The 20,531-nt window shown below is 42.6% G+C and overlaps 2 protein-coding genes across 2 annotated transcripts in view; one reads left to right on the top strand and one right to left on the bottom strand.

Annotated features, from left to right (window-relative positions):
- slx4ip (SLX4 interacting protein) overlaps positions 1-15,623 on the bottom strand; it is a 35,576-nt gene extending 19,953 nt beyond the window's left edge. The window contains exons 1-4 of the mRNA XM_010779696.1: positions 15,426-15,623; positions 13,999-14,056; positions 6,305-6,394; positions 5,857-5,983 (exon numbers count right to left, since the gene is read on the bottom strand). Of these exons, the coding sequence (XP_010777998.1) occupies positions 5,857-5,983; positions 6,305-6,394; positions 13,999-14,025 (244 nt within the window). The 5' untranslated portion in view covers positions 14,026-14,056; positions 15,426-15,623. The remainder of the gene's footprint in view (positions 1-5,856; positions 5,984-6,304; positions 6,395-13,998; positions 14,057-15,425) is intronic.
- A 322-nt stretch (positions 15,624-15,945) lies between these two features.
- On the top strand, positions 15,946-19,344 carry mkks (MKKS centrosomal shuttling protein). The gene is made up of 4 exons (XM_010779418.1): positions 15,946-16,979; positions 17,628-17,809; positions 18,479-18,589; positions 18,680-19,344. Exons 1-4 carry the CDS (start codon positions 15,995-15,997, stop codon positions 19,106-19,108), a joined length of 1,707 nt encoding a protein of 568 aa, XP_010777720.1. The 5' UTR covers positions 15,946-15,994; the 3' UTR covers positions 19,109-19,344.
- Positions 19,345-20,531: the final 1,187 nt, after the last annotated feature.

Below are 20,531 nucleotides of genomic sequence, written 5' to 3'. Positions count from 1 at the left end.
CTCCTATTAACCACGTTTTTAGCATGCATGTAAATGTAGTGGCTGTGTGTCAGGCGAACTGCAATTCCCACGCAAACCCCTTTATGAACAGGAGTTGAATCAGCAGGACAGTCAGACATCAGTGCCTGAAAATCCTGCTCTTTTGACATCTCCGCTTTGATGTGGACCCCCTCCCTCTGTCCTCAAGTGTGGGCGGAGAGTTGGGGCTTAGAGCGAGAGAGAGGGGTGGAGTGGAGGAGGATGAGAGAGCTTGAGGAAGTTACCCATATGCAAGTGGGGGCTTTCCTGGAAGGACATCACTCTCTGTGTGTAACTGTAACTACGGCCGTAGCGGAGCACTGTGCCTTATCATCCTGCACAACGTCCACCTGAAACAATATTTGCACATGAGTGTTCAATTTAACATTTGGGTGACCCCTTCATCGCAGTTACAAAATACGCCGCAGCATGGTAGCTCAGGCCAACCCATAATGCAACATGTGACTAAAGTGGTGGGGAGCATTTTGGAGCACAGAGCAATTATCGAGGGAAAGAATCCATTCCTCTGAAACATAATCTGATGAGAGAGGTGCAGTCACAATACAGAAATGTCATATTTAATCATCATTATATCTTAATTAGCCCAAGAGGCCACAAATCTCTATAAGTGCTGCCACTGTTTATATTTAAGAGCATTCAGAATGAGGAGGATGCTAACTGCTTGTTTTAAAATATGCTCCTCTAGTTTCATGTTGTGCAGATCAGTTTTTGGACTTGGGTTCTGCACTGTGACTTTAAAATCCAAGATCAGGGTCTCATTGGAACCAGGCTGCTGGGCTGTGTTTATAACTCCAAATAGGTGGACTAGGCACACATGGCAATTCTATCTGAGGTTTTGCTACCGGGGACTGATGATACAAAGCAGGTAAGGCCATGCAAATAAATGATTTGTTGAATTGACTTGAGTTCTGCAAGGCAATAGATCTTTTGCTATTTTAGGGTGACCTTTTCCTGACCACACAAGGCATATACTGTATGGCAGCAGTCCTATAACATCTGTCCACAGGAAAAGCCACAAAGCTCATAGGAGCACAGGACATGGGTCCATTCCTCTAAAGTGGAATCAAAGAGCAGAGGGGAAACAACGACATCCACTGAAACCTTTAAGTAACTGCTAGAACTAGGCATTCTGGTCGTGCAGAACACACAGCATGAGTTCAAGAAAGTGTGTGCCATCTCCCGACCAAAATGTGGTGAATGGGAACAGTCACTTGAATGTGATCCGTGCTCAGGCTCAGACTCAGGCCCTAATTATATGGGAAAAGAGTGTGGTGTGACAGCTATGGCTGGGATTGCGGTTGTGTCCTAGGAGAGTGCAGCTGACCCTGCGGAGAGGGAGAAGGAGAGAAAGAAGGAAACATTAGAAGACGACAAGAGAAGAGCTGAGCAGAGTGGACAAGGAAGGCACCGATGGCATCGGCTCGGAGAGGAGGGAGTGATAGAGGTGCGAAAATGCCAAGGACAAAGAAAAAGAGCGAAAGTGTGATTGTAGTGTGCAATAATGGGGAAGGGGGGGTTAACATTGGAGTCAGACTGTGCAATGTATTGCTGCTGAGTAAGGCCAGGGGCTTACAGGAAGGATTTAAAGAGCCACAGCAACACCACAAAGCACCAGGAGAAAGGGGGTTGCCCAGCAGGGGCCAGGGGAGGGAGGGCGAGCAGGGAGAGGGGCAGACTGGCTGGAGTGGCTACTCTGATCAGGATCCATTTCCAGCCAGGGCCTTGGAATTCCTTTGTTCCTGTCACAGGTCTCCGTTTCCCCCTCGCCTTAATCCCAGCCTGCCTCACGCCCAGTAACACAGAGCGGGGCAGGTAACTCTGCCACATGCATGCCTCTCTATTTACAGAGCAGACCCCACATAACAGCCCCTCACAGAAATAGTAATGGCTGTGGAAGCACTGAGGAGACACAAGGTGGGTTAATACAGGTTGTCACTTTAAAAGTATTTTCTGCGTCTTCAGAAAATGATGGAACTGTTGCAGTGCGAGCCCAAAAGGATGACATGTTTCACCGAAAAACACCCATACAACTGTTTGTTCTAACACTCACCATTTGACTAAATAGCTCTTCAAAATGTGATAAACTGTTTCGGCCTTCAAAGAGCCCGAGAAGCCAAACAAAGCACAACCTATGACATGGCGGTGCAAAAATTAACCATCTTCCTTTTAGTCTCTACTCATCCTCCGCATTCTTCACTGGGAGGGAGATGGTCATTCGTAAACACATTCTCCAACCGTAAAGCTATCCAGCAACACTTGTGCTTTTTCCCGCATTGGCCGTGGCCAGGCTGCCTTAAGCCCCCTTCATAGGGCTGCCAAGAGGAGTCAGTGGTACACTGTGCAGCACTCGCAAAGCCCTCTCCCACGGCTATTAGTGACCATTCATCTGGGGAGCCTGGGAAAATGCCTCTCCAGCCTGCCGTGGCCATGGGGAAAGAGGCTGGCAGGTGTTCCCTCCCCCTAAGCCCTGGCACCTGTGCAGGGAGAGGAAGAAGGAACCAGCTCTGCCATGGGGTAAAATGGACTCAAGGTGCCACTTTGCCAGGACTCCTCTAACTCCGACTGGTAGGAAACGCTTCAAACTCCAGGGCAACGATATACCCGAGCTTGGCCTGGCTTGGAGGGTTCAATGAGGCTGAATCGATAATAATAGTAAACGCAAGACATCTGGTAATGTGCTTTGGCAGTTTTAAATCGCATGTTAACTAAATCCGTGTAAAATGGGCCTTCTCAGTTTACACTCTACACTCATACACCAATATATACACCATTATGGACAAAACATCTATATCCCCTTGAGGAAAAACAATACTAGTACAAGAGCAAACGGAAATCAAGCACACAATCTAATCTACAGTGAGCATATCGGTAATGTCTGACAAATACTTGCTTGCGCAGTATGTACAGCACGTTTTGTTCTGCCATGTTTGAAGTGAACATTTTTTTCTTTCTGGCTTCTTTTTCTGCTGAGCAGTGGCATCTCTAGGAGGACAACTGTGACACTCGTGCACCAGCTTCCTTCCTCGAATATCATTTTAAATGACACAAATGTATTCCTCAAAGCACAGAGAACCTATTATCCACTCATTTTCAATCTGTAATTACCCTGAGAAATGTGGGTGTGTTCAACACGGTCTACCAGGGAGAATGCGACAGGCCTCTCCCAAGCTCTCCTTCCCTGGGCTTCGAAAGTCTAGCATGTCCATTTCTGCCTGTCCAGAGCCAAGATGTTTGGTGGGAAAAGTTCCCCCTGTTCATCTCTCTGAAAACATAAATAAATCACATCACTATGAGCTAATCATGAAGCCTCATGTAGCCTGGGTATAAAAAAAGAGGGGGGGCTGGGATTTGACAGTTGGAAATTGGCCTCTGCAGCAGAGATACGAAGAAAAGGATGGATTTATGTTGGGCAGAAGACATGAGATAAGCCCCACTCTGACATGTTCAGTGGGTGCAATACACAGACACATATGCACCCACACACATACATAAATACAAGAACCCATAGAGATAACTCTGATACAAGCATTTGCACTGAAGGGCCTTGGAATGCAAAAAGCTGTTGATGGCTCATTTGAAGTGCCAACAGCTGAGGCTGTTACGCTTCTCTTACTGCTGTCTGTTGGCGGAAGCCCCTGTGATTTCACACTGGCACCAGCTCAAACACCGCCTCATACAGGACCCACAATCCCCCTCCCATACCATCCCACACATAGCACCACACACCATCCGCCTATTCTTGGCCCAGACATCAGTGCCACCCCGCGTGACACCTTTCTCTATGTGTAACAACATGCATGAGCACATGATCCAGCACACACACATGTCCCACTTCAGGGTCTTTAGCCTAATTCTGCTCTCAAATGTCATAATGTTGCACACAGATGTTAAAAAAGGTCTTCTGCTGAAACAGATACATGCAGAAAACCCGCTTCCACTTCCCGCTATGGACGGGGCTAAAAGTCCTGTTAGGATTAGCATGTTAGCGTTTGACCTGCCTGCAGAAAGGACGACCCCAATACTTAATACCTACCCTGAGGTTTGCTGGGCTTCCCTCCCTAAGCCTATAGTCTGTCCTTCCCTTTTTATGGCTCCTGCCTGCCTGCTAACTTCTCACAGTCACAGTCTCCACCTTTACTGCTCTGCCGCCTCCCTCACATGGGACAATGAAAAGACCAAGAATGTGATTACACTCACTTAAGACCTTTAATAGGACTAGAGCACATGAACTGTGTGGGCCTGTTTGAGGCGCGATACCTTTTCATGTTCTGAGAGGGGGGGGAATTCTACAGTATGGTATGGAGTCATGTTCCACTGGTTACATTCTTTTTGGCAACGCTGCAAGGAGCTTAATCATTTTTACATGCATATTTCCTGCTGAAATACTGAGTGTGTGTGTGTGTGTGTGTGTGTGTGTGTGTGTGTGTGTGTGTGTGTGTGTGTGTGTGTGTGTGTGTGTGTGTGTGTGTGTGTGTGTGTGTGTGTGTGTGTGTGTGTGTGTGTGTGTGTGTGTGGCCTCAGTCTGTGATCTCCATCATTACAGATGTCTGTCTCTCCTCAGTCTGTCATGGGAAATATGACACATGCTATTCTGTAACCGTACACTGTCAGCCTGTTCACACCTAGCCCAGGGGGAGGATATATCTCTCCAACGCACTGTTGCTCCTTTTGATTCTCAATGTTCCTGGCGTGTATCAGCGCCTCTGTGCATGTAAGCATCCACAGGCATGCTACAAGTATGCAAATGCTGCCTGTGACAACAATACTTTCAATTTAAAGAACAACAAAAGTCGAACAATGTACGCATGCATCTGTGTTTGAAAACAAATGCACATGTGAACGCAGGGTTTGAGTGGGTGGGGAGTAGCGTGAGAGGCAGAGCTGCAGCCACAGGAGAAACTTTATGGAGCCAACTGCCCTGTAATCCCACTCTCTCTGCCCTGCTGAGTGAGCGCGGTTTAACTGCCCTTAACTGCTACCTGTGACAAACCTGTCTGTCTTACAACACGCAGCCGGGGGTTCCTCTGAAGCAGGGCTTACAGTGCTTCAAAGGCATGTGCGTGGGTGGCTGAGGGAATGTACTTGCATTGGAAAAATAAGGATGAATTGAATTGGCCTAGTCATATTGAAACATCATTTATATGGGAACATATGTGTCAGGGCAACTGCTTTTAGGTGTCAGGCTAACCACGAGTAGAGATAAACACAGGTGTGACAACCCCCACTAAGGGTTGCAAACATGAGCCATTTTTAATGGATTTACATTATGTGCCAAGTTAAACAGTGCTGCACAATATAAGAACTCATATCAGCTCTCACCTCCTGGTCACACCCTGGGCGTAGAAAGCCACCGTGTCCCAACTAGTTCTGTTGTCTTTTCTCCCACACTTTAAAAAAAAAGGTAGCCATGACATTACTTTTTAAAGCGCTTTATAACTCCATTCCCATCCTTCTCAGGGCTCAGTGGCTCACTCCCATGCTCGCAGCGATATCTCTGCTCTGAGGGTCAAGTGAATAAATAATGGATTGAGTTCAAAGCCAAAGTAAACAATTTGTCCTATTCAAGACTTGATGATAGACACACCTAAGACATGGCAAGGGAAGACAAAGATGACTGCATTCCTGAGATGTGAGCAACAGGGAAATCAAAACATTGTTCTTATTACATAATAACAATTCAGACTCACTTACCAGTAAACACATGAAGAAGCAATGTCACTCATATTATGGATTGTTAAAAGGCAATAATAAGCATATGTAATAGTGGATTATTTTACTCTGGCGCAGTGTATTGAGGGTCACAAGACGGTGTTTTACCTTTTACCAAAAAGGCTGGAGCAGGTGGCAGCTCCTTTTTCTGTTTGGGCTGTCTTCTGTGGTGGAGGGACTCTGCGTACTGCTTCACCCTGCGGTCCACAGCATCTCGTACCAGGGCTGTAACTTCCTAGAGTGTGAAGATATTTCATCTTTCTCAACTTACAACACAGAAGTTCTTTTATTTGACCTTACAAGTTAGATTTATGAAATGCAAAGGCAGACAACAGGAGAGTAGGAGTCTCATTTTGAAGGTCGGTAAGGTAATTCAACAAGTGGCGATGAGAACAATTATGCGACAATGAAAACCACTAACAAGATCAGACAGAAGGCTCAGTCATTTTAGTTTCCACGCTGCTGCAGACTTTTGAAAAGGCCCCAAGCAGAACAGAAGCCTTACATTCACGCACACACTTTATTCACACGCACGCCCTTCTGCCTGTGTCTGTACCTCGATGTGGTGCGCAGTAAACCAGCTGGTGTCCTCAAGGCCGGCCAGGGGCAGAACGTGGAGATCCACCAGCACAGCAAAGTTCCCACACTGTAACACAAAGAGGAAGGACAGCCACAGGTTGCTGAGGGGCATTGAGCTTACAGACAACAAAGGAAATCAGAGTGTGGGTGATTGACAGCGAGACAAACCACAACGACCCCCCAATGTCCTCAAACATCGCCCCAGGCCTCTCACCGCACTGCCCTCCCTCCAGTTCCTCTGTCTAGCCATCTCTTTACCAATCTCTTTACAAGTAAACCATGGCCCTGTCTGTCTGATCACATTTCTCCTCTTTAAGCGTATATTCTTCTTCTGTAGGCTTTACCAATAAAGCCACTGCCTCACGTCCCAGAAGGCTGCACAAAAAAGTCTGACGATGTACCACATAAATTAGGATTATCCAACTATGTATCCAAGTGGTTGTAAAACCCCACAATCTAACCTAAAGCACTCCGCACTACAACTTCTGAGTGCTGTAGAAAGCTGAGTAGAGGGGCTACAGAGTGGATTCCTGAAGCGCTACGTCACCGTGTCAATGACAATAAGCTACAAGGGACATGGAGGCCAGAAATGCCGCGGCTGGTTAAGTTGCTGTTACATCTTTCTCAGGCTAGCCTGATTATGGTTTACACATGAGTGCAAAAGCTGCCCGCTGCAGAGAGCAAATGGATGTAGGTCTCGTGTGAAATTCGCCTCTGCCTGGACAAGGAAGTAATGGATGGACTGAGACCACCCACAACCTGACACAGAAGAGCAACAACTGCCCAAAGACCCACAGTGGTCATGAAGCAAAAAAGCATCGAACTGAATGGGGTAGCAAAAACAAAGTAATATAAAGACAAAACCAGACACAGATTTCAAGCTCTGCAGCGCAGAACTGGCAGAGAGTGTGTACTAACAGAAGAGGTTATTCATTTAGTAACAGGGGATACTTATGCACACTCAAAGCTTTGTTTTGGGCCAGGCGATTCCCACTGGGTGAAAGTATTGCAGACAGAATGACTGAACTTCACAAACCAGACTGAGGGATGTTCTTACAGCCCCGCTCTGTGGATGACGCGGGAGAAATAATGAACAGGGTGTGTGCGGGAACGGGAAGGCCCCGCTACTTAGGTCCTAATTCTAGACACAAGCCTACACTTCACTACTCCATCCAGCTTCCCCCTCCTCTTAAAAGGATTCAGGTTAGCTCCTTCGTCAAAGAAGAAGATTGAGGGTGCTTTATTGACTACATCTGATCCAATTACATGAAATGTCTGAATAACGCCCCTGAGCAAATCAAGCTCACAATTTCTTTGAGCATTTTCCTCTCTTGTGGACTTTTTTCCCAGTAATAATTGAAGTGAAGCTGCTTCCTTACTTCTAACAGGTTAACCAGAGGAGAGGGCGCCCCCATATGACTGATCAGGGAACTTGATTCAATTTCAGTCATAGCTTGCACTGTTTTACACAGTTCTTTTGCAAGATATGGCAAGTCCTAAAGCCCTGATGTGTTCCAACTTGTTCTTAAGTATGTCTAATTGGCACCGGTGTCACCTAGACCAGCGGTTTTCAAAGTGTGAGGCGCGCCTCCCCTGGGGGGCGTCAGAGAGCTTCAGGGGAGGCGCAGCGTGAGACACAAAAGAACGAGAAAAAGACGTGTAAAGTGACACTTGCCCACTTGTGGCTGTCTGTGGAGACCGAGTTCCCCCACCTCGCCAAAAAGGCTGTAAAAGTGTTCATTCCCTTCACCTCCACCTACCTGTGTGAGTGCAGGTTTTCCGCATTGACTTTGATCAAAAGCAAGTACCGGTAAAGGCTGCAGCCAGACAGAGTATTATCAAAGACGCAGACTCATTGTTCCCACTAAAGTAGGGGTGAGTGTAATAAGGAGGCAAAGTTGACGTTCAGTGTGTTGCCGGGAGCATATAAGGATTTATCCACCATGTTGAAAATGTTAAAAACAATATGTCTTGAGAACACGGCGTGCGGAAATATACGGGTCGTGCTGCAGCTAGATGTGCCTGTCCTCTGTAAGAAGGTGTTGGCGACTGACATGCAAGGAAGAACGGCTGTCCACAGGCTGTTCCAACTTTAACAACTGTATTAACTTCCAGGGTAGTGAATTGAACATGCGATTGTAATTGGGTGTGTGGTATATTTTCATGCACGGACACGTATGTTCCACAACACACAAACTGAACAACACTCAATTTTCCGATCGCTACCAGTGTCCTTGCAATCTTGTTATAATAACAAGTGCACGTTACTGATGCAATATGATTGAGACCATTCGGGCTTATTCTAGAGGGGTGCAAGGAATAGTCCAAGTAGTGGGGGAGTTTTATACAATATGTTTAAAACATAAAAATAAAAAGGTTTAAAAAAGTTATTGTTTAATGTTTTAAGGAGGTGACGCTACTCAGCCAATCAAATCGGTGCAGTCAGCACGATAGATTCAAACACACACACAGAGACGACAAGAGGAGAGAAACAGTCGGAGTAATTTCAAATGGCGGAAGGTAGACAGCGAAAACAGAGCATTTAATTACATTTTCTCTTAGTGGACCTCTTTGAAATGCAATTGAATACCCCTGCATTATAGCAACAACATCAATAATAATAATAATAACAGCAATAATAATTGGGAGGGGGGGCGCGGCTGTTCTTATGTTCTCTGAGGGGAGGCTCACCTACCCACACTTTGAAAACCCCTGACCTAGACTAATGGGAAAATTATGTTATTATAATTCCCTTAGAAATGCAATGCATTCATCTGTGATACTGACTGAAATCTTTAAATATGTCCAAACATCAGGATGTGATAGTCCCAAATACAAAACTGTTAAATATTCTCTGTAAAAACGTAAATATAAACTAAAGTCTCCATAAAAAAGAAAAATGCTTTCACAAAGACAAAAATGCCATGGACCAGAACAGAGCCCCCCTTATGTGCAAGCTCGTCTTGTATCAAATGTATGCATGTTGCCTGTCAGAATGAGCTCGTCCCCACAGATCTTCAGCCCTTTGTCTCACAGCGGCCCACGGGTGACTGGTGGCTTCAGCTCACTGCCTTCTACAAGCACCAGTGTGTGGGAAAGCCTAGCAACAGAGGGTCAGACCTTGTCAATCAAAACACAGGGAGCGACTAACGGATGAGCCCCACCCTGGTGTCTTGGGGTTGGACTTGACACACGTTGGAGGGGTCCTGGAATCCTGATCGCAGTCTTTGACTTTGGAGACTGAAGGAAGGCCTTGGGGATGAGGAAAGCAACGCTGCCACTATGCACGAGTTAGCAGTTTAATATAGTAGTATAATGGCCTTACAATCAATCTTGTGAAACTTAAATATTGACTATGTGTCAGAGAAATTGTAAATGACTTCAATGGAAATGTTGAGGTTTTAGTTCAATGTTTGTGGCATTGGACTGCTCTGAATATAGATTTTTCAAATATTTTGACCCCTGCACGTATGTTAATCCTAATAGATCACATGGCTCACAAGCTAATGTGAGCTCAAAAGAGTTAATTTGATCACTATCATGGAAAGAAGAGAGCCGTGTAGGGAGTTTAGCACTGATGGAGACGCGGCAGGGTGAATCCCCTCAACTGGTTTCTAAACTTCTGATTGAGTCTATGTTTTGGGCAAGAAGCCAGACATCTAGCAAGCGTTAGACTAACTTCCTTTTATCACATTAGAGCAGCAGACAAGATCCAACTGGGAACTGCGACTTTAATGATAAACATTGGTCTGTCCCTCACACAAAAACAGCATGTGATTTCCGGGGTTTCTCAGAAATGGGGGATTTTTTGTCAGGAAAGCAGCAAACTAATGCAATAAGCCTAATAAGAGCAAATGTATTTGGAATCTGGCCCGAATTTCCTGCAGAAGTGTCAATCTCCGAGTCAAGGCTCCACTGCTGAGGTGCAGCTATCAGAGCCTTTACAAAGGGAGGTTGTGTTGAGTGTGGCAGATAAGACAAAAAAGACGCAGCATCTAATTTAACACAAAGGCTCCGACTATAATCACATCATGTGGTCTAAATGTGTCCAAAGAGTGACCAGTGGATCTCTAAGATGAACTCTGCCATGAACTATGACCCCCGCTACGGCCCCTCTTTGGTGAGATCACTGCGAAGGGCCTAATACTTTGTGAGATAATGCAGTAATCTGGACCACAAGAAGCTTGTCTTCCTCGAGAAAAGTTATTTGAAAGTGCCTGAAAAGATCCGGTGAAAGAGTGAAATACAGCGGGATTAGTAACTTCAAAACGGTCTGTCTGCAAATCCCACCATCATTGCCTTTCTCTACAACACCATCTTTAAAGGACAATCAGCAGAACCCTGAAGGATTAATGAACCTTACATGTTTGTTTATAAAATTCATGAGCTCTCCTATTTTGTGCCACTTGCTCGGACTCATTTGAAGCAATACTCTGTGCAACTGTTGGAAAGACAGGTTTGATAAAGGGCTACATTCTAGAGGAAGTTAGTCCTTTCATACACACTAAAGTGGGCCAGCACTGCTTTGTTCCCCGTCTTGCTTTTTAGGGATATGAACAGAGGCTGAAGGCTGAATGAGAGGCGGCAAGGAGTGCTACTTAATACCAAATCCTTTATTGTGCCATCTTTTGTGCGCTGTCACACGGTGAATGAATAGGACAGAATCTTCCTGCAGGCTAAGCTCAACTTCTCTATCCTAATTCTCCCCACTGCCAATCTGATAGTCATGAGCTGTGAGGAGAAAAAAGGGAAATCATTGGAGACCCAAGCTGCTCACGGGTCAACATCAGAAAATTCCTTCATATTTTCTGTCTGCAAATAAACACTCAAACCCATCGACAGCTCCTTTTGGTTTTCGGAGCTCTGGTCTATATCACTCTCAGTTCCCAAAACACTCTCTACCTTCCCTTATCTCTCTCTCCCAGACCCGGCTCTTCGTCCTCCCGTCTGTTCTGCTCCATGTTGGGCACGGGGCCCAAACCCTGCGAGCAGCTTCACCCGCCTCCCCACCTCGCTGCCCTTTGCCATTACTATCGCACCGTATAAGAAGCAGACCTTCTCGGACTGCACTTAGCTCAGAGGCTAACACTAACCAGCCGCAGATGTTTACATTGGGAGAGAAGGGGCAGCAGATGCGGTCTCACTCAATAAAACTTGCATCTCTCCCTTTGTCTCTCTCTTTTTCTGACGTTCTCTCCCTCTTTCTGCAAGTCTGCAAAGAACCCGGGGCAGCTCTTTAGATCTGTGGGTGTGACAATCTTGCTCTCCGGTTTTATTTGTCTCATTCCCAGCACTCTCGCTTTGCTGTGAGTCACCTGGGTTTCCCCTTTTGATATAAAAAAGAAAAAGACAGTTCACTTTAAAAAAATTCCAACTGCCAGATACTGAGCGGTGAAGCTTGAGACTTGATTATTTTAAAAGTGAAGGTTATTTACAGATAGTTTCGGGAAGTGTTTTGTCTGCCAAGCTCCCTTTACTCAGGTGAATGTTAGCACACCTGAGTCCTCCTTATTTGAAAATAAAAAGAGACACAACCCAGGAGAGGAATTCCAGCAGCAAGAACAGACAGGAATATCTCCAGGTAACACACAGCAAACAAAACTCAGGAAGACACATCCTTAACAAATTGATAAATTGAGAGAAATAGCAGGCTGAGAAGTGTTTGGCCTCATTATGAAACATTCATTATGTACAGCAATGTAGGGCAGTGCTGAGATGAAAGGGAGTTTCTTTTTGAAATCCTTGTCTTTTGTGACAGATTCCCCAAGTTGGAAAGTGTCAAAATGTTTCTGCGATGATTTTGTACAGAGGCAGGATGTGTGGTCCGATATGAGCTCATCTACAGAGTGACAACAACACTAAACAGCACGTAAAACTCTGACATTAAACTGCTCTACTGTGATACCTCCATTTTTGTATTCTTAAAAACACTTTGGTCTCAACCTACTGCATTAGATGGTTAGAAAGTCAGCAGTGCATATTGCTAATAGAAGGCAGATTGCAGGGCTCTGCTTCAGTAATGTCCTGGCAGACAGCGAGCGCTTCAGTGGATCAGAGCTTTAGCCTGTAGGCCCTTTTCGGGAGGTCTGAGAAGTGGCAGGTCACTATATCGTCTAAGCCTACTTAAGAAGGAGCATACCACCACCTCCTGCAGTTTCACAGACCAGGGAGAGAGCTGCTTTGAAAACATTCTAGGAAAAAGAATCAAAAAACACACCGCTTAACATCCGACTAAACATGGCATGGCGAATCCAAGACCATAACCCATAACTGCTCCAACGATACTTTCTCTCTGTGCAAGCCAGATAACAACGATTTCAATATGAGCAAAAAAAAATCTCTGTGCAGTTAATTCTTTTATTAAAAAACATGGTGGTATTGGTGTTTGTTCTGCGATAGAGGAGCTTAGGGTAGCATCTTGAATGCTTTTGTTTTAGACTGATCCCTACTTGTTTGTGGTCCGTTGGTTGAGCGTGGTCGAGGCTGTGTGCATTTTCTCAGGCAGAGTAACACAACAGTATCATTAAGTGCCCAGTGGGAAGGAACCCTCCGTGAACCTCAGGGGGTTTTACTCTCCCACAACCAGCTGAGGGGGGTGGTGGGGCAGCCTGTATGCAGGCATGCATATGAAACAAATAAAGGGAGTGAATGCAATATCTGGTCAACCAGGCACACATGGCATTACGGAGGATGTTAGAGATCAGTGCAAATGTCTGCAGCCCTCATCCAAAACTCTCAATAAATGAAACATCAACAAAAGAGAGACCAGCGGCTTTTCCTGCACTTAACAAAAACATCTGATGTGCATTATTCCTGACAGAGCCTCAGACTGAGGATGAACAGCTTGGCTTTTTAATAGAATGAGGTTCCTCGGCTCTGCATGGCTGGTCCATTAACAAAACGCACTGAGGGAGGCAGTCAGTTGAGATTCGCAAAAGGTGACCAGAAACTCTGAATAACGTGTTCTAAACGGATGAATAACAACATCAGAATGTGGAGGCCACACAGTTATACCATGTGTCTGCACTTCCCTCTAGTGGCCAAAGAATTGGCTACTGAGAAGATCAAAACTAAGAATAATGGCAACATGCAAGGCGTTGGAAACAAATAATGTTAATGTTAGAGAAGCACGAAATTATCCCTGTGTTTCATTTTTCCCCGACTGCGCAACAGATGGTTTAAAATAGACCATAATAGCTTACACCACTTTAGAACAAGTGTCTGTAGTTATTTATAGTATAGTAATTCAAATTCCAACTGTTGTTTGGGACTGCTGGCAAAACAAGCTGGAAAGCTTGCACGTTCATTTTTGTTTTTCTTGTGTGCATTTTGTGGAGAAACGTTATGTTATCCCACGAGTTATTATGAAACTATGTGATCCATGAAAATATCTTAAATGCTTCTTTGCTTAGAAATAACAGATTTCCAAATATGAAATAAGAAATATACATGTTTCCAAGATACTAAAGAATATGATTCACTTGTGCTTATAACATAAAAACTTCTCAACTTGAAAGTTATACAGAACTTCAAACTCAAACAAATAAATGTTAAGTCAAACACAGCAGGCTCAAAAAACAAATGTAAAGCGTTGCATTTTATACAGTATATTACTTAAAGACAACACAACAGCAGAAGCGATTGGATGCTGAATATATTTGTTTCACTTACCTTAATAACAAATTTGAGGGGAGCCATTGCAGTGAACACAGCAGCCAGCTTGTTAAACCTGAAACAAGTGTATAAAGCCATACATTACACATAGTAGCCTAAAAACAACACAACATACAATACTGGTAGGCTGGTTTTAGTACATTCCTCAATAGAAAATAATTGTAACTGCATTATCATAGACAGACACTCATGGTATGTTGGTACTCCACAGTTAACCTACCTTACTTCACACTCTACACTGAAAAAACTGTAACGTTGACTTCAGTTAAATGTAAATTATGTCCACAGATTTCACAGAACTGAATTAAGTTAGTTGAAAGCAATATTATTAAGTTTAAATAAAAAAATATGAATATTATTGCTTTCAACTTAACTATTACAGTTCTGTGAAATCTGTTAACATAATACATTTAATTAAAGTCAACGTTTCAGTTGTTTCCGTGTATGATGTAATTCATGTTTTGCAAAGATAACTTGTAGGTTTGTTATAATAGTAACTACAGCATGATAAGGGTTCTCTAAAACACAATACACTGCCATGTTTCTAACACTAACCTAAACAGGTTGCTTATTTTAATTAATTTAAGCTTTTATTTAAAGCTTAAGTGTCCTTATTTGTTGAATAATAAGGACACTGACACATATCATAATGTACATATAAGCACATTAACATAACAATATACATAGTCATTTTGTATTAAATAATGCATCCCATATATCTTGATATTTGAAGTTTGTTAAATAAATAAAAAAGGCAAATTGTTCCTTTTTTTATTTAACAAATTATCTCAGACGTGTGCATACCTTTCCTGTCTTGTTATTTACCATAGTTATCATCAAGTATGCGCATTATGCAGCCATCAGTTCAAACCAGTCAGTTGAGAATAATATTTCCAGCAGCACTGATAGCCAGATTCTGCTTTAGATAGTTCTAGTGTTAATGATAATCTCCCAGTAGACAAAATTGGGGACATACTGTTGAGGATCTTTAAAACAATTCACCAAATATTCAAAAAATCTCTTTCCAGAAAGGAAAAATCCAGAATATTAGCAATTATTAGCTAACACTGCTGGTTTACATTTTTTACCTTCATTTTTCTAATATGATTTATACCTTAGAATACAAAGTTTCGTCCAATTTATCTGAAATAAAGCTAAAGCACTTAAGCCTCAGAATGATTGGAAGTTACAGGGTTAGTTAGTGGAAACGTAACGTAAAGAAGTTAATTCACTCCGTACGGTCGCACAGCTGGAATACAAGAACAATCATTATTTACGTTACTAAGTAACACCTTAATGCTTCCAACCAACGCTAGTATTAACAAAGTGTCAAGTTAATGCAAAGACAAAGATGGAATCAAACACATTTCCTTGGTAATACATTCTGTAAGTTAATCAAAATAAGGAAAAGATCATTTTCATACCGCCACCAATTTTGAATGTTTGTCAAACGATGATGACGTCACACCATCGTTTGTAGTCCAACTACTGCAAAGCCAGTCGGACTTGGAGCTTGACTTTTGGTTAAGAATACACCGTGAAATGTAAGTAAGGTAGCAAGGCAACTATCTTTTCTGTTTTATAAAGTAGGTTAGTGTAAATGTATAAAGTTAAGGTTTATGTTCTGCGGTGTAAACAATTTCCAAACTGACGGGAGAATGCGACTAAGACCCTTTTAAGACCCCACGCTCTGTGCGCTACCATGGTAACAAGTTGCGTATTGAGAGGGCCTGTATGAAACCTTTGATTTTAGATTGTCAAACTTGTATCTGACTAGTATTTTCTTTTACATGTTATAGTCCCTTTATCATGTAATACACATTTGATATTGCTTTATTGTGCTATATAAAGGGTGTATTCCCAAATGTGTCTAGTTTAGGGCAGGCAATAAAACTAGCTTCATTATACCGAAGCAAATGTGATTCTGTGATATTACGTTGTCGACGATGTTCATAATGTTAGCCTGCTCTGATTGAGAATTTGCAGCTAGGTCATGTCTCGACTCTCCAAGAAATCTCCATCTCTGTGTACGGATCTACCTCTGGACAACGCGGATATTTGTAAAAAGCTCGATTTGCTGAGGCAACTCCTGAGATCTTGTTTTGGTCCGACAGGTAGACTAAAACAAGTCCACAACAACATCGGGGGGCACGTAGTAACCACCTCAACCTCCTCAGTTCTCCTTCCAGCCATTTCCTCCTCACAGCCTTTTATCAATCTGATAAAAACCTCCATTCTCAACCACGTTTCTCGTTTCAGTGACTGTGGTTTGTTCGCTGCCATTCTTTGTTTGTCTCTTATTGAGCAGGCAAAGCAGTCTGGTCTCAGAGGAAATGTGGCCATCAGAGTGAACAAGCACTTGCTGGGTCTGTGCACCAGTTACCTGCTAGGAGAAGACTGTGGTTGTAAAGTGAAGCTCGACTTCTGCAGCAGCCAGAGCTTGATCACATTGGCCCGCAGTGTTATCTCCAGCAAACCAGCATGTGTGCTAACAGAGCCAGAGACCCTTCACATCAGCAGGTTGGCTGTACAGGCTTTTTTGCTGACTGTTCCCTGCAGCAGCCCAGGTATAGTCAGTCTTGGCAAAATAGTGACTGTGTCTGTTGAAGGCCATGGTGTGCTCAACTCAGCAGTGTTTCCAGGTGTATTGCTGGACATGCCTGATGTCTTTACTGTAGATAAATTAGAGAACCTGCCTTCAGATGCACTGCGCATGGTATTGTTCAGTGCTTCCCTTGCTGGGGACCTTTCTGAACTGGGAGATGGGATAATAGAGGTGCATCCAGGTGTAGACACTGACTCACAGATACTGGATCAGCTCCTGGAGCTCGGCAAACAGGTGGTTAAAGATGAGGTGAAGCTTTGTGTGTGCCAGAAGGTCATTCACCCGGTTCTGCAGCAATACCTGAGGGGTCATGGTATCATAGTGGTAGAAAGACTGGGAATCACTCTCATGGAGCCCCTTACTCAGCTCACAGGTAGGTGCCATACTTTATTTGAAAGGAATATCATTTTTAGAGCTGAAACTATTTGTAGAAAAACACATTTATAGTCATAATATATCTTCAATAGATGGATGCTTTGATTAACCACTTGAAAAAGTAGATGCATTATTTTGGAATATGTGTTTGAAAATATTTTATCTAAATTTGAAACTTCTTAAATGCTACTTAATGTTATGAGATTCCTGCATTCCGTCGGGTGTGATATTGTGGATGAACATATGTAAAGTGTACTGTCCAGTAGGGCTGCTCAATTAATCGTATTTTAATCGCAATTACGATGTTGGCTTGCAACGATTATGAAAACAACATAATCGAAATAAAACGATTATTTTATTTATTTATTTTTATTTATTTTAAATTATTTTATTTATTGGTTTTTCAGTTGAATTATAAAGTTCAGGGTAATCAACTGTTAAAAATATACTGTTCAATTTTTCTTTTTCAATAAATGGATGTTTTCAAAGTAAATGGATAATCGTTTTTAATAATCATGATACCAATTATTGACCAAATAATCGAAATTAGGATTTTGCCATAATCGAGCAGCCCTACTGTCCAGGCAGGTATATATTCTGCTGTTACTTTGGAGTGTTTGAGGTCCTCTTTACATTTTGTAAACAGGGGCTCAACCCGTGGCCACATTACACACCACCATCCCAGCCAAGGCCTACGGGAGGGTGAGGGATCTAAGGATCAGGACATTTGGATCCAAGACAATGCTGCATTTACATCCTCCTGGAGATTGTGCGATCTGCACAATGATCCTCTGCCACAGGAACGAGACCATGCTCAATGAGCTGAAGGTAAGATACGGATTGTAGAGAGAGAGAACTTTTCCGTCATTAACACACGAGAATAGCAAACCAACTGTCTGTTTATATTACTCCTAACATCAGATGGATCTCACGCCCACTAAGACTTGCAACTCCTCTAGATATTATTCCGTAAATCAAAAATATGATTTATCCAATACAGCCCCATAAAGCCCATTGATGTGGAGTGTTTTCCTACCACAGCCAGGGGGGACGATTGAATTCTTCTACAGCACTATTGTGAAAAGCATCCATCAACTGGGCATAGATTATTTTTATAGGGTTATTTAAAAACAAATAATAATTGCATTTACGACATTGGCTTGGAATAATAATATGGTAATAACAATACAATGTGTCTGTATAGCACTTATTAAAACCATCATTACAAAGTGTTTTACAGCGACTACATAAAACCCAACAATAAAATGCAAAATACTGTCGTAAAATACTAAAAGAAACAGGGAAAGGAAGAACAAACGAAAAACCAACGGATGATAACACAAACAGCGTTACTAAATAATTCAGAATAAAACATAAACCTAAAAATTATAAGAAAGTGTTTCAATAAAAATAGGTATTTGAAAGAAAATATGTCTATTAATATGAAGCAAGTTTAACCAATGAACTGATGTGTTAATTTCCATGCGTCTGTCAAAGGGTGTGTGCCAGAAAACAGAGCATGTGTTGAGGCTCACCCTCAGAGAACCATCTGCTTTACTTGGGGGTGGGTGTACAGAGACCCACTTAGCTGCTTACATCAGACACAAGGTAAGAACCAAACTTGTATTTAATCTAATTACAAATTGTCACTGTGTTCTGATTCAAACATGTCTTAATAATCACATATTTTAATCTCAGAGCATGAATGAAATCCAAGAGACAGTATCTGCGCTAGGCTGCTCACAGACGGAGTGTCTCCTCGGCGTGGAGGGATTCTGTCGCTCTCTGGAGGCTGTTGCCGCGGCGCTGGAGCACGATGGTGGGAGTTCTTTAATGGATCTCACTCATGCCCACCACTGGTCTCATCCTGCAGATGTCCTGACAGAACACATGGGGGATAGCTTGGGCTCCTGTGGCTGTGGAATTGTGGAAAGTAGCCCGAATCAGAAGTGGACTTATTTAAACTCTAAATACCCACAGTTCTCACCTGCACCTCTGTCTGAAGACGCTTCTGTGCAGCCACATGTGCTTGACTCCTTCACGGCTAAACTCAATGCATTGCAAGTTGCTGTAGAAACTGCTAATCTTGCACTGGATGTGCGATATCTAATTCAGGATGTGAACTAGCAGAACAAGTATATTATCCATTGTGCAACTCTGGTTTCTGATGATCATGATGAGGAATGAATGGTGTTTTATATTTAAATATATATTTAAATATATATACATTGTGACACTAGATGTAAGCATTGCCTTGAGTGAAAATATGATTGAAACCAGGCATCAGTTAGTGGAAATGTGTTGCATCATCTGTGGACTTGTTACTTGTCAGCAATATCAATAAAAAAAACACTGATTTCTTCTATTAATGTGAAACGAAAACCGTAATGATTCTGGATTTCCGTAAGAACGCAGCCCCACACGTCCCCATCACCCCATGTGACTCTTCAGTCGGTCTTATTGTTGTATCAGCTGAAGAAGTACAAACTGCCAAAGTAATTGATGGTGAACTCCAACACTGCCATCAAGTCCATTCTCATCTATTTCATTCTAGTTTGTCAGTGTTATTGTATTTCCTTTTTTGTTTATTTATATTTCCCGTTTACATTTTTTCTCCTTTTTAAAAATGTTTTTTAAATGGTTCTATATTTGCTCCTATCTTAAAAATGTCTTCCTCTTACTGTTTATTTATGGACCATTATACCAAAGCAAATTACTTGTATTTGAAAAATACTTGGCAATAAAACTGATGCTGGTTAGTTTAAGTTGACACATACATTTGCCTTATTTCTATACATAGCATATGATGTGCAATACTATCTGGTATTTTTTTTATTTTTTTTAAATGGAGGTACAAAGTGTTCATTTTACTATTCCCTCAACCATCTGGCTCTCTCTGGTGGTGACTTTTCTAACTGTCTCCACACTAAATGGACACACGAAACATAGTGAATATCTACATGAGAAGTAGTATATGTAGCACAGCACTGTAAATATACTATGATCCAACGTTAAAAACTGCAGTTTACACACTAACTAACCCTCAACACTTTATCTGCTGTCGAGCTAACAATAGAAGACTGAAGAGGCTACTAATCCATTGCGAATTCGGATATATAATAAAAAATGAAATGCATGGAAAGGCTAGTACTGTAAATACTTGAAGAACAAGACACCAGAGCAGACATGCTTTTCAGTATATTTTACTTGTTTTGTAACATGAATCCAAGGCCTTATCTGAAGAGCCTTTTGGGATGCTTTTTCAGTGGAACCTGAGATCAAAAAACTCCATGTAGGGAGTACTTAAGTAGTATATTTTAGGTTGGTGACGTGTAAGATCCCATTCTCTAAGCAAGAAAAACCATTATACACAAAACCATTCCTAAAAGACAAACAAATATCCATAAACAGAAAATAAACAGTGTTGAGGCTCAGCCTTTTGTCTCTACGGGAATGAGGCGAGTTGGAGAACAGAAACACCACTCCCTGCTGGAGAATAAAGATAACAGCTGGTGCCATTTTAGACCAACAGATGAGGGGGGGGGGGGGC

This window comes from Notothenia coriiceps, unplaced genomic scaffold (genome assembly GCF_000735185.1).
Source record: "Notothenia coriiceps isolate Sejong01 unplaced genomic scaffold, NC01 NC01_scaffold00000281, whole genome shotgun sequence".
In the NCBI taxonomy this organism is placed as follows: Eukaryota; Metazoa; Chordata; class Actinopteri; order Perciformes; family Nototheniidae; genus Notothenia; species Notothenia coriiceps.
The sequence above is the reverse complement of the archived record's forward strand: the minus strand, read 5'-3'. Positions and strand labels throughout refer to the sequence as shown.

Coding starts and splice junctions, on each gene's coding strand:
- mkks (XM_010779418.1), top strand. CDS start 15,995: ATGTCTCGACTCTCCAAGAAATCTCCATCTCTGTGTACGGATCTACCT. Junction 17,810..18,478: donor CCATGCTCAATGAGCTGAAG/GTAAGATACGGA, acceptor CGTCTGTCAAAG/GGTGTGTGCCAGAAAACAGA. Junction 18,590..18,679: donor CTGCTTACATCAGACACAAG/GTAAGAACCAAA, acceptor TTTTAATCTCAG/AGCATGAATGAAATCCAAGA.